This window comes from Geotrypetes seraphini, chromosome 17 (assembly GCF_902459505.1).
Source record: "Geotrypetes seraphini chromosome 17, aGeoSer1.1, whole genome shotgun sequence".
Classification (NCBI taxonomy): Eukaryota; Metazoa; Chordata; class Amphibia; order Gymnophiona; family Dermophiidae; genus Geotrypetes; species Geotrypetes seraphini.
This window is the reverse complement of record NC_047100.1, coordinates 16,586,742-16,601,443: the sequence shown is the minus strand read 5'-3', so window position 1 is coordinate 16,601,443 and position 14,702 is coordinate 16,586,742. Positions and strand designations below refer to the sequence as shown.

At 44.8% G+C, this 14,702-nt stretch overlaps 1 protein-coding gene across 4 annotated transcripts in view; it reads left to right on the top strand.

Moving 5' to 3' along the window:
- Positions 1–14,702, top strand: part of ASB14 (ankyrin repeat and SOCS box containing 14) — a 94,025-nt gene that overhangs the window by 14,701 nt on the left and 64,622 nt on the right. For all 4 annotated transcript variants that reach the window (XM_033925886.1, XM_033925887.1, XM_033925885.1 and 1 more), the window contains exons 4-7: positions 293–424; positions 541–699; positions 5,923–6,168; positions 11,827–11,998. In XM_033925886.1, coding sequence (XP_033781777.1) covers positions 293–424; positions 541–699; positions 5,923–6,168; positions 11,827–11,998 — 709 coding nt within the window. The remainder of the gene's footprint in view (positions 1–292; positions 425–540; positions 700–5,922; positions 6,169–11,826; positions 11,999–14,702) is intronic.

Sequence of the window (14,702 nt, the reverse complement as noted above, 5' to 3'; positions counted from 1 at the left end):
CAGAGCAAGGATGACACCCAAAAATTCCCTTCCATTCCCCACAAAAAAATGCTGGAAGGAACCTCAAAAGGTCATCTTGCCACTGTGCCTTCTTCTAGAAGCTTTCTGTGCTTGAGACTGGCCTGGATCAGCTCCATCAGTGTGATGTCACCAACAGTGTGGCTGCACAGATCAGCTATCCAGGAAGAATATATAGTACCAGACGCATCCTGACTTGTTTAATCTATGTTAGAACCACAATGATGGAAATTCTAATTCTTCTATGGGTAATTTAATGTTGGATGTTTTACAGGCCAAGAAGAAGCTTTGCTAAAGCTGGTCACACATCAATCTGCCTTTCATGAAGCAGATGAGAATGGTGTGCTTCCGTTACATGAAGCTGCAATGCAGTTAAATAAGAACATTCTAGAAATTACTTTAAAAGGTGGGGTTTTTTTCTTTGCTTTTATATTCTTATGTGTATTAAATTTAAGAATATCTTGATTGACATGATCTTGGTGACTACTTATGTCAGGTTTGCCCCTTTACTATGATTTTCAGCTTCATCTCCTAGTCTGTGGGAGCAGAACACTTTGAAAGGCGAGACTCCCCTTTATGTTGCAGTAGAACAAGGCCGATTGGACAATGTCAACTTTCTCCTTCTTAATGGCTGTAGCCCTGATTCTAAGAATGAAGATGGAGATTCTCCTCTAGTTGTAGGTAAATCAAAGACTGACTTTCAAAACTTTAATTGCATAGGAGGTCCACACTAATGTATTTTTGCTCAATTAATTTAAAAATGTTTATATTTAAACTAATTTGATATAATTTCAAATATATTTGGATATTTGTTTAGCCATTATTTGATAGAAATATAGAAACATGATGGCAGCTAAAAGCTAAATGGCCCATCCAGTCTTCCCATCTACAGCATCCACTATTTCCTCCTCTCCCTAAAAGATCTCACATGCATGTCCCATGCTTTCTTGAATTCAGACAATCTTTGTCTCCACCACCTCTTGCAGGAGATCTTTAAGTCTGTCTCCTTATGCCTTATGATGAAGGCCACTGACCATTTTAATAGTCTTCCTCTGGACTGCCTCCACCCTATTTATATCTTTTTGAAGGTGCAGTTCCTAGCAGCCTTCTAGCTTTCGCCATCGTCTTTTCTACCTGTTTAGCCACCTTAAGATCATCACATACTATCACACCAAGTCCCACTCCTCTTTCATGCACAAAAGTTCTTCACCCCCTAAACTGTACCATTCCCTCTGGTTTTTGCAGCCCAAATGCATAACCTTCCATTTCTTAGCATTAAATCTTAGCTGACAAATTTCAGACCATTCTTCAAACTTCACTAGGTCCTTCCTTCCTTACAAGCAAACAATATATATGATTCCATGGCGGAATACATTCAAGGGAAATCTCAAAACCTCAATGAGATACTTTTTAAATATTTCCATAGGAGTTATACCCAGAGATTTTGGAAAATTCAAAAGATGTATATTCAATCTACGATTGTAATTCTCCAATTGTTCAACCTCCCTATTTAGCAAAATTTTATCTTTTTACAATTCCTGATGATATAACTTGAAGGCTTTCCGCTCTATCTTTAACTTGTTTCAATTTAATAGAAATTCTTCTTTAGTACCATCTAGTTTTTTTCCCCAGTACTCACAAGAGCCACTACATCCTGTGAAGACTTGTTGACTGTGCTGTTCAGCTTTGAGAGAGCTTCTCAAATGCTCTGTAAAGTCACCACCACAGGTTTCATCAATTGAGAGCAAACCTCCATGTTGGTTCCTAGATTTCCCTGCTCTCTCCCTATTCTCACAGCAGCTGCCTCTCGATTTGGGGTCTCCCCCGCGAACAACTCCTGGTAAGGCTCCCCAAGCTGAGCTGTGATTGGAGCAGGGCACAGTGTTGGAACAGCTACCAGAGGAGACTGTGATGTTTCTAGGTCTAGGAGTTCGGCCCCTCTTCCTGCCAGAGATAGCATAGATGCCTCTCTGGATACCACAGTGAGACCCGAGGTGGTGGTGAACTCCAAAATTGACTGCTGCGCAGGGGAGGAAGTTCTCGCTGTTGAAGGATTGGGTCGAGCAATCCCCTTGCATTTAGAGTGAGGCATTTCAACGTAGAGGTAAAAAGATTTTGTTCCTCTTCCAAGCCAGATCAGGAGTGCCGATACCTTGCTGCCACCATCTTGGACTGCGCCCCTCACAATTCAGCCTTATCTTTATCAGCTTCTACATATTTCTACCCTTCACCTTTTGAGTGTCACAATGCCACTTTGTTTCTCGTATATAAACATAGCAGTCCGTATTGTAGGTGAATATCCTCTGGTCGCTAACTGTTGCAGAAGGTTGCCAATCACACCTTTCAGCTCCTCCTCCTTCACAAGTGGCATATAATGCCCTTTCCAGTTTTTCCTTTCGCAAGCAAACTGAAAAGGTGCATTCTGATCAGCTTGTTTGGTTTTTATTATTTTGGGGTATTTTTTTTATCCATTTCGGGAGACTTCCCCAACTTGGGGCAGCTCTGCCTGGGAGAGGATACAGATTCCACATGGGTGGTCTGCTGCTCACATAGGGTGCATAAAGAAAGGTATGGCCAGTAGGAAAAAGGTATTGATGAACCTGTATAAGACTCTGGTGAGAACTAATTTAGAATATTGTGTTCAATTCTGGAGACCACACCTTCAAAAAGATATAAACAAGATGGAATTGTTCTAGAGAGAGGCTGCTGCTTCTTGTGATCTTAGGCAAGTTACTTAACAGATACAAATTGGATTGTAAGCCCTCTAGGGACTGGGAAATATCTACTGTACCTGAAAAATAAGCTACCTTAAGTTACTATTGAAAGTGATGTGAACTAAATCCAAATAGAAGAAAACATTTTTTTCACTTAACACATAATTAACTGGAATGTGGTGTTAGATGATGTAATAAAAGCAGTTAATGTACTGTAGCTGTGTTCAATAAAAGTTTAGATGAATTCCTTGGAGGTGAATTCCATAAATCATTATTAATGTTGGCCTAGGGGGAAAGCTACTGCTAATCATTTAAAATGGGAAAGCATGGGATCTTGCTTCTTTTGGGAGATTCTGCCAGGAATTTGTTGTAACCAGGATTGACCATGGCTGAAAGCAGGATACTGGGCCAGATGGACCTTTGATCTGACCCAATATGGCAATTCTTATGAGAGGCAAATGAGGGAAGACTGGAAACTGCAAGGAGCTTCCTTTGACTTTAGGGTAAGGGACAACTTCAAAGAGCAGTCTGCTGTTGCAAGGGCATTTGGACCAGACCTAAGATTTCAGAGATTTTAGAGCAGGGCTGCCCAATTCCGGTCCTCGAGATCTACTGGCAGGCCAGGTTTTCAGGATATCAACAATGAACATGCATGAGAGAAATTTGCATACCAAGAAGGCAGTGCAGACAAATCTCTCTCATGCATATTCATTGTGGTTATCCTGAAAACCTGGCCTACCAGTAGATCTCGAGGACCGGAATTGGGCAGTAGAGAGTTGCGCGGGGACAGAAATCCCACCCGTCCCCACCAAAGTCCCACCCGTCCCCACCCGTCCCCGTGAGGAATCCCACCCGTCCCCACCCGTCCCCGTGAGGAATCCCTCCGTCCCCACCCGTCCCCGCGAGGAATCCCCTCCGTCCCCACCCGTCCCCGCAAGGAATCCCCTCCGTCCCCGCCCGTCCATATAAACTTCAGAAATAGTTATTTCATTTAATTATGCTACTGAATTAAAGGCTCTGGTAGAAACCCATTTACAAATAAGCAAAAAGACTTTATTAATTTGAAAATATTAATTGGGAAGAATACATACTTTGCAAATGGGTTTCTACCAGAGCCTCTAATGTTTATAAATTTTTATCAACACAACTAATATACTACTTTATCCTGAAGCAAAGTAAAAAAAAAGAAATATAATTCTTTTCCTACCTTTGTTGCCTGGTTTCTGCTTTCCTCATGTTCTCATTCAATTCCTTCCATCCACTGTCTCTCTTCCTTCTGCATCTTCCATTTGCTCTGTTACTGTGCCTCTCCCTTTCTTCCCCCTTCCAAATTGGTCTGGCACCCATCTTCTTCTCTCCGCTCCCCCCATAGTCTGGCATCTGTCTTCTTCCCTGCCAGCGTCTTCTCCCTACTCTCTCTTCCCCATTTCCTTTCAGCATCCTTCTCCCCCCATCTTCCCCATGTCCTGTCAGCGTCCTCCTCCCCCCTCTGTCTTCCACATGTGCTTTCAGTGTCCTTCTCCCCCCTCTGCTTCCCCATGTCCTTTCAGCGTCCTTCTCCCTCTCTGTCTTCCCCATGGCCTTTCAGCGTCCTTCTCCACCCCCCCCGTCTTCCCCATGTCCTTTCAGCGTCCTTCTCCACCCCTTTGTCTTCCCCATGTGCTTTCAGCATCCTTCTCCCCCCTCTGTCTTCCACAAGTGCTTTCAGAGTCCTTCCCCCCCCCCGCCCTTCCCATGGCCTTTCAGCATTCTTCTCCACCCCTTTATCTTCCCCATGTCCTTTCAGCGTCCTTCTCCACCCCTTTGTCTTCCCCATATGCTTTCAGCATCCTTCTCCCCCCTCTGTCTTCCACAAGTGCTTTCAGAGTCCTTCCCCCCCCGCCCTTCCCATGGCCTTTCAGCGTCCTTCTCCCTCCTCTGTCTTCAAGTGCTTTCAGAGTCCTTCCCCCCCTCCTCCCGTCTTCCCCATGGCCTTTCAGCGTCCTTCTCCCCACTCCTTCTCTACCGCCCCGGGTGCAGCACAGCCGGCCAGGTCCCCTTACTTTTGTGGCACTTCCCCGACCGACTGACAACAGCCCCGGTCCGACAAACCTCCCTGCCCTTAACTGCGAATCTAAATTACCTTATTACAGCTGCTGTAAGAAGATAATTTAGATTCGCGGCTACAGGGCAGGGAGGATTGTCGGACCGGGGCTGTTGTCGGTCGGTCGGGGAAGTGCCACAAAAGTAAGGGGACCTGGCCGGCTGTGCTGCAACCGGGGCGGGGTGTGGCGGGGCGGGGAGGACCGCCCCCTCCCTTGGTAGCCACTCGAACCGCGAGGCTACTCTCCTGTGCTGCACTGCCTGCAGCACAGAGCCAAACGGAAGTCTTCCCGACGTCAGCGCCGACGTCGGAGGGAGGGAGGGCTTTGCTTAAGCCCTCCCTCCCCTCCGACGTCAGCGCTGACGTTGGGAAGACTTCCGTTCGGCTCTGTGCTGCAAGCAGAGAAGGTAGAGAGAAGAGCCGCGCGACTGAGTACATCCAGCCCCGCAGGAACCCCGTGACCCTCGGAGGCGTCCCCACGGGATCCCCGCGACCCTAGGGGGCGTCCCCACGGGATCCCCGCGACCCTAGGGGCGTCCCCACGGGTTCCCCGTGACCCAAAGGGGGAACCCGCGGGATGCCCGCGGGTCCCGCGGGATTCCCGTCGTCCCCGTTCCCGTGCAGCTCTCTATTGGGCAGCCCTGTTTTAGAGTATTATATTCTGATAGATCGGTATAGTCACGATTACGGAGGCCAGTCTTTCCCAGCCCTGTCCTGGAGGACCACCAGCCAGTCGGGTTTTTGGGATAACCCTAATGAATATGCATGAGAGAAATTTGCATATAATGAAGGTTACAGGCATGCAAATCTGCTCCATGCATATTCATTAGGGCTACCTTAAAAACCTGACTGGCTGGTGGTCCTTCAGGACAGGGTTGGAAAACACTGACGTAGGTGAGTTCAATGGAGGCCTTTTCGAAGATGTTACTAGGGTAAATCTCTGCAGTACAAATCTAATGAGCTTGAATCATCCAAATAACTCTTTTGGAGCCATTTTAAAAAATGTGTATGACAAATTACTACAGCTAGAAGTCATTTACATAACTCGGGAGGTTTTTCAGGATGGTGTTTCAAGTGATGATGGTATTCTATCATTTGCCTTTCCAGCAATCCGTCATGCTGCCTATGGTATTGTCTCACTGCTGATACGCTTTCAAGCAAATGTGAATTTGCAGTGTGTTAATAAAAGAACAGCTTTACATGAGGCGGCCAGACTTGGTAGAAAGGAGGCAGTGAACCTTCTGATTTCCTCAGGAGCTGACCTAGATCCACCTAGTGCTTATGGGCTCACACCTCTAGCGCTGGCTGCACAGAATGGTCATACAGAAATCATAGACATATTTCTGCACAAAGGTAAGAAAAGAATCAGTCTAAGCTATCTCAGAAAAATATCTTAGCTTATTACGAGGGGGTGCTGAAAAGTTCTCAGCCCAACAAACTTCCTAACTTCTGAGCATTATTTTGTCACTATAGCTGAAAAGAGTTATTTTATTTTACAGAGTGCCAATTTGCAGAATCGTAATGCTATGTTTTGACATTGTTGCAGATCATTGATTGAACCATGTCAACAAAAATTTTCAAGTGGAGTTTCAAGTGTGCAACTCCAAGCCATCATGAAGCTCCTATTCCAGCAACGAATGTTTAATGCAAACATGAGTGACAAATGCCCATCATACTCCACAGTGAAGAAATGGTGTGCAAACTTTCAGCATGGAGATTGAGTGAAGATGCAGTAAGGTCTCGGAGGCCTGAAATGGTGTCAACTCCTGAAATTGTTGACCTTGTTCATGACCTGATTTTGGCAGATCGGTGAATATTGGCTAAAATAATTGCTGAGACACTACAGATATCTAGGGAAATTTATGAGCAGCTGGGTATGCAGAAGCTGTCAACCAAGTGGGTGCCCAAATGTTTGAAAGCTGACAAGAAAAAACATCGATGGGACAATTCCAAGTTGATTTTGCAACATTTTCAGGGGTCATGGCCACAACGTTGTGAGATCAGGAAGGTGTTGTAATGACTATCTTCCAAGGGACCAAACAGTTAATTCAAAATATTATTGTAACTTGCTGTGTCAATTAAAGAACTGAGAAACGAAATAGCAGAGACACTTCGCCAAATATGTAACCTCTTCCTAAAAACTGGGGAGATCCCAGAGGACTGGAAAATAGCAAATGTCACGCCCATCTTTAAAAAGGGATCAAGGGGTGACCCGGGAAACTACAGGCCTGTGAGCTTGACCTCGGTTCCGGGAAAGATGATGGAAGCAATGGTAAAGGACACAATCTGCAAACACATAGAAAACAATGGACAACTGAAGGCGAGCCAGCATGGCTTCTGCCAGGGAAGGTCATGCCTCACGAACTTGCTGTACTTCTTTGAGGGAATAAACAGCCAGATGGATAAGGGGGAATCCATAGACATCATCTACCTTGACTTCCAAAAAGCCTTCGATAAGGTACCTCACGAACGGCTACTTAAAAAGCTGTGGAACCACGAGGTGCAAGGGGATATCTACCGATAGATCAAACACTGGTTGGCAGGCAGGAAACAGAGGGTTGGAGTAAAGGGCCAATACTCAGACTGGCAATAGGTCATGAGCGGAGTTCCACAGGGGTCGGTGCTGGGTCCTCTACTGTTCAATATATTTATTAACGATCTGGAGACGGGGACAAAATGTGAGGTTATCAAATTTGCTGATGACACCAAACTCTGCAGCAGGGTTAGAAACACGGAAGACTGTGAAGACCTGCAAAGGGACCTAACGAGACTGGAAGACTGGGCAAAAAAGTGGCAAATGAGTTTTAACGTAGAGAAATGCAAGGTCATGCATGTAGGGAAAAAGAACCCGATGTTCAGCTACAAAATGGGGGGAACACTGCTAGGGGTGAGTAACCTGTAAAGGGACCTGGGGGTGATGGTCGACACATCACTGAAACCATCGGCGCAGTGTGCGACAGCCTCAAAGAAAGCAAACAGAATGCTGGGCATCATCAAAAAAGGTATAACAACCAGGACGAAGGAAGTCATCATGCCGCTGTATCGCGCAATGGTGCGCCCCCACCTGGAGTACTGTGTTCAATACTGGTCGCCGTACCTCAAGAAGGACATGGCGGTACTAGAGGGAGTGCAGAGGAGGGCGACTAAACTGATAAAAGGTATGGAAAATTTTTCATACGCTGACAGGTTAAAAATGCTGGGGCTGTTCTCCCTGGAGAAAAGGAGACTTAGAGGGGACATGATAGAAACCTTCAAGATCCTAAAGGGCATAGAGAAAGTGAATAAGGACAGATTCTTCAAACTGAGGGGAGCCACAAACACTAGGGGTCACTCGGAGAAATTGAAGGGGGACAGGTTTAGAACAAATGCTAGGAAGTTCTTTTTTACCCAGAGGGTGGTGGACACATGGAACGCTCTTCCGAAGGATGTGATAGACCAGAAATCTGTAAAGGGGTTCAAGGAGGGTTTGGATAGGTTCCTGGAGGAAAAGGGGATAGAGGGGTACAGATAGAACTTGAGGTAAGTTATAGAAGTGGTCAGAAACCACTTCACAGGTTGCGGATCTGATGGGCCGCCGCGGGAGCGGACCGCTGGGCGAGATGGACCTCTGGTCTGACCCAGTGGAGGCAACTTCTTATGTTCTTATGTGGCATTGAAAGAAAAAAGGAGAGGGAAGTTGTGGAAAGCAATTCTCTTTTTGCAAGATAATGCACCTGTTCACAAGGCTTGCAAAACAATAGATGTTTGGGGGTTTCAGTGCATAGATAACTACCCTACTCACCAGATTTGGCTCCATCTATTTTCTGTTTCCAAACCTTAAAAAGAGTTTGAAAGGGCGACAATTTTTGAGTGATTGTGGCAGCAGAACAGTATTTCAGTGACCAGACATCAAAGTATTTTTTTGGAAGGGTTACAGAAACTTCAGATATGATGTGCCAAGTGTGTTGAACTTAGGGGTGAATATGTGGAACAACTTGTAAGTTTCAAGGCTCTAAGTCATTCCCTTCTTGGCTGGGCTCAGAACTTTTCAGCACGCTCTCCTATTCAAAGAACTGAAACATTCCTCGAGTTTCGAAACTTTAACATCTATATGAAAATAGCAGAAATGAAAAAAAAAATGCTATAATTACTTCTGGAAAAGCTCAGGGTAATTTCTTTATCTTGCAGTCTTCCTTAACACAAACCACAAAGCTTCAAGTATATCTAGAGAGATGCATAATCTATTCTTTCAACAATGCCACACAAATTTGTTCACAAAATGTTAGTTTAGAATTAATTGATTACTCATCTGCCATTTGGACCTCTATATCCACCTCTAACATTTGCAACAGGCAGGAAAGTAGTGACTCCACGGTGACCCAACCATATTTTGGATTCATGCCAGTTGAGCTTTGCACCACTACATAGGTACTGGTGTGCTAAGATCTTGAATCATCAGCAATTAACCAAATGTGTGATGAGACAGGAGTATTTAGGACAGTGTTTTTCAACCGCTGTTCTGCGGCACACTAGTGTGCCGCGAGATGTTGCCTGGTGTGCCATACGGTGCAGACACTGATTAGGCCTCAGGCCGGGTCCCGCACGCGCTCCCATGAGACTCCCCCGGTCCCCGCTGCTGTTCAGTTTCGATCTTCTGCTCTGACGCAACCGGAAACAGGAAGTTGCAGCAGAGCAGAAGATTGAACACTGAGCAGCCGCGCGTGCGCGGCTCTTTGGGAAAGCGTGCATGTCGCCGAAAAACAAAACCTACAAACTAAGGTGAGGCGAAGGGAGAGAGCTGGCTAAACAGTAGGATCGATTGGGCAGGCGAGTGGTGGCTGCGGGGACCGTGCGATCGCTCGTGTTCCCGGCTCAAATTGGAAGGAGGGAGTGAAAGGGAAAAGGATTCTGGGCCAAGGGGATGAAGACGGAAAGAAAAACCCACAGCAGGAAAGAAAGGGAAGGACAGGCAGGTGAGCCAGATGCTAGAAGCAGGGGGGGGGGGGAAGAAAGAGGGAAAAAAGCTAGATGGGGTTGAAAAGAAGAGACACACTGGTATGGAAGAGGAAGATAGGGGAAATCTGGACACAGGAAGGTAACAGAAAGAGGGGAAATTATGTGCATGGGGCATAGGGACAGAGACATAAAGGGGACATGCCATGGGGATGGTATATGGACACAGGGGGGGGGCAATGACAGATACATAGGGGAGATATTAGAAATGGGGAAAATAGGAGCACAGAAGCGAGATGGTTTGTGGGGATGGGACAGGGACCGAGCTCGCAGGCTCCAGTGGCTTGCACAAATTACATTGTAACGTGCCATGAAAATAAGAGGGAGGAAGGTAGATAGATAAGCCACGTGAGAGGAGCTAAAGGGTAGTAGAAAGGAACAGATGGTAAAGGAGGGAGGGAAGGGTGGTGGTGGAAAGGAATAGGACAGACATTGAAGGAGGGTGGAGAAGAACAGACCCCGAAGGGAAATGTGGAAGACAGAGTGGGAAGAAGACAGATGCCAGACTATGGGGGAGCGGAGGGAAGAAGATGGGTGCTAGACCAATTGGGAGGGGGGTGTGAAGGGAGAGGCACAGTAACAGCAAATGGAAGACGTAGAGAGAAGACACACAGTGGATGGAAGGAATTGAATGAGAAGATGTGGAAAGCAGAAACCAGACAACAAAGGTAGAAAAAAAAATTATATTTATTTATTTATTTTTTGCTTTAGGATAAAATAGTATATTAGTTGTGTTGATAAAAATTTATAAACAAAGCCCTGCCAGCTGAACATCTCTTTCTCTAGTTCAGCAGCAGGAACTTTGATTTATAAGAAAGGAATAAGCTAAATATTACAGTACTAAGGCTTATATGGATGCAGCGGGGACGGTGACGGGGCGGTGAATGGGATGGCAGTGGTGGTGACGGGGCGGTGAAAGGGATGGCGGTGACGGTGACGGGGCGGTGAAGGGAACGGCTGTTGACGAAGAGCTACGTGTGTGTCTTTCTTCGATTCCAGCCAGAATATCAGCTTTGTGTTCAGCCAAACAGGCCCAGGTTTCGCACTGAATAAAGTATTTTATAATTTTTCACTATTCTGTTTACTTAATATTTCATAATAAAGTAATTATAAAATACTTTCTTTGTGTTTATTTGATTCCTATTCAAGAGAATTACTTTATATATAGTCAATATAGTTAAATTTTTTAACATTTTCTAATGGTGGTGTGCGTCGTGATTTTTTTCATGAAACAAGTGTGCCTTTGCCCAAAAAAGGTTGAAAAACACTGATTTAGGACACCACTATTTCCTTTTTTGTTGTTGTTCACTATCTATATGCAAAATCACGTAGTAGTTTTGATATATATTTTTTCAGCTAATATATAAATTTTATGCCCATGATGTAGGAGTGCAACTAAATAGAAGAGCAAAGACCAAAGCTTTGTCATTTGGAAATAGGTCCTTTGGAAACCTTGCTATGGTGTATATGTTACAAAATTACCCTCAATGTAGATTTTATTCATCTATGCATCATTTGCACAACAGGTATGCATTTTGAAATGATGGTGCATACTTTGCCATTAGGCATACACAAGAGTGGGGCAGGGATTATAATATATTACAAGTTACATGCATCTTTGACAAATACAAGTATTACTGTGAGTGTTTACACCAGGTCTAAACCTGTCCCTTACACTAGCATTTTAACAAGACAAGGTGGCACCTACTTGTCTTTTTTTATTTTTTTTTATAAAATAGACTTCACATAGACACCTCAAACAGCACTTAGGGTGGAATTGAATCTGTAAAGGGAATTTTCTCTCTCCTCTAGCATTTCCCTGAAAATCATGTTTCTGAATTAATAATTCCTACATGAAAAGGATAGCTGAAAACACGATATTTTGAAAGACAAGAATTTGCAGCACTAGGGCCATTGTCAGAACTAGTAATTAATGCAAAAGGAACACATGGAAAATGCCGAAGAGACACCCCTGCATGGAAGATGTTATAAGCTGTCTCTTTTTCCTTATTCTGACAGGTGCTGATGTCCAGGCTCAGGCCTCTGACTGTGCTTCCATATTATTTGAAGCTGCTGGTGGAGGAAATGCAGATTCCATATCGCTTTTATTAGAATATGGAGCGGATGCCAACATACCAAAATACACAGGGCACTTGCCAATACACAGAGCAGCTTACAGAGGACATTTATCGTGAGTGTCAAAGGATAATGATTTTTAAAAAAGGGTCAAAATGGTGTATAATATAATACATATTCATTAAGAAAGGAACTCCATTTTAAAATAGGATAGAAAAGAGTTAAAAGCAAACATCACTTTTTTTTCCTCCTAAAAATGCTAAGCAATCAACATCTCCATCATAAAAATTCTAATAACAATTCTTTTTTTTTTGGTTTAAAACGTTTTTTATTAAGAAGTAAACAAACAGAGAAAGCCAATACAATCAGGCAATAACCAAAAAACAGAACAAAATGCAGCACAAAGTCCAACTCACAGGTTGGGAAAAGGGTAACGTGAACAAGAACAATAATACTAGTCAAGCAGAATAGAGACAAGATCCCCCCTCCCCCACGAAGTGAACTAGCCAGCACCCAGCAGGGTCGGGGACTCTCAGAGCAGACCAAGAAAAAACCTGCAAAGACCACACAGTCTAGCAGTTTACTTCTAATTTTCCAGAAGAAGAAAATCCCCACAATCAAACACAAAACACCCCGCCCCCCCCCCTCAACGACACAAGAAAGAGAGAAGAAGAAGAAAGAGAGAAAAAAAATAAAAAAAGAGAGAAGAAGTAAACAGAGAGGAGAAAAAAGGTACCAAAGCAACCTCACAGAGGATCCGCATCAGCAGGCACAGCAATGACCCGTTCCCAAAGAGACCTATACACCGAGTAGGCCCCTCCCGCCGACCGTCTAAACCCCTCAACTCCCAATGTGCCACGTCCCGAAGTGCCCGCTGCCATCCCACCACCTCCGGGGGTTCAGCAGCTATCCACTGGCGGAGTATACCCCGTTTAGCTACCAGAAGGGCAACTAAACGAATTGCCACTGGGCAGCATTGAAACCCTGATCCAAGAATTCCACCTCATGACTAATAACAATTCTAATAAAAACAGTAGAGGAGTCACAGAAAAAAATCTGGATTCCTTTTGCATATGGCATGCGACTGTTGGAAGATAACCACATGTCTAGAATGTCTCACCTATTGCACTGGAAAATAAGGTTTTAAAACAGGCACCAAAGAGTACAGCATGAAAACTAGGCACCAAAAAATAACACCCTAAGGGCATTTTGTATCAAGCCATGGTAGTGAGTGCCATGCGACAAATGCACCACAGCCCATTCAAGTCCTAAGGTCTGCATTTAATGTGGGTCTTTTATAAAGCCACGGTAGCGATGCTGCTGTGGTAAATGCACTGAAGCCCATAGGAATCGAATAGGCTTTAGTGCAGCTACCGCAGCTTTGTAAAAGGGGCCCAAAGTTCTAAAACAGGCACCAAAAACACGCACTAAATCTAAGTACCAGAGTGTGTGTATGACTTTTGAGTCAACCACCGACCCATGACTGAGTACGGGAGTGGTTTGGCATTCCTTCTCTCCACTATGTTGCTGTTGCCCAACATAGGACCCTGCAGCCTACAGCACCTGGTATTCCCCAGTGGTCCCCCATCCAGGTACTAGCTAGGTCTGACCCTGCTTAGCTTCCAATAGCAGGCCCATAGGAGTATGGCACAAAAACTAAGTGCCCCAAAAAATAAGGCTCCAAAACAGACAAACAGAAGGCAACAGAAAATTAGGCACCGAACATTGAAAAACAAAAAGTGTGCTACTAAAAATCCAAAAGTGTGCTACTTCAGGAGGAATATTTACATACTACTAACATTTATTCTACAGTTATTTCTGCACAGTGGTATTGTTTTCAAATTCTGTAACATTATGCTAGCAATGTTGGTAGTATGTGAAAATTCCTCCTCTTGAAGTAGCATTCTGCAAAACAAATGGTTCCTGTCGAGATTAAGTACAACTGCACGGGATAGAATTCGGCTTGTACCATGGAAGGCGTTACAGGTTTTGTTTTTACCCACACCTTCTCATCTCTGCCGCACACTTACCCATGTTTCTTGTATACAAATCCTCACGGTAGGTCTGCTTCTAACTTCTTCTCACCCTCATTCTCCAATACTGCCAGGCAATGTGACAAAACAGCCCATTCCTAGGCCACTACTCCCTCACAAGTCTCTCTAATCTAAGCCTACTAAAGTGGAACCAGGTGCCCACTTCTTCCCCGTTCTCCTCCGACTTCCTCCTGCTACTGACTTTTCCCAATCTCTCTCTTCACCACAAACCGCTGACCTCCTCAAAATGTCACTCGCTCTTTGAACTCATCACCTTATCCTTCCTTGTCTTCCATCCTCTTCACAACCCTAAAGCTTCAACACTTTTTCCCTGCATGTTTCTCATCCAGGGCACCAACCCCCTCTCCTACACTTGTCCATAGTCACTTGCTCCTTTTGCTCTCAGCTGGGGATAACAATCCCAATCCCGGCCCTCCTACTCGTCCCACTACAGCATTTCCAATCTCATCTCAATTCATCTCCTCTCCCATTCTCCTCTTTTTCTCGTGCCCTTTGGAATGCCCACTCTGTCTCCAACAAGCTTGCTTATGTCCACGACCTCTTTATCTCGCACCCTCCATCTTTTTGCACTAACCAAAACCTGGCTCTTGCCTGAAGACTTTGCTTCTGTCGCTGCTCTATGTCATGGAGGTTACCTTCTCTCCTATACACCTTGCCTAGCTGGTTACGGAAGTGGTGTTGGGCTGCTACTCTCACTTTGTACATTTCAACCTCTTCTTCTTCCACCTCAGTCTCGGTGCTTCTCCTCCTTCGAAGTCCACTCCA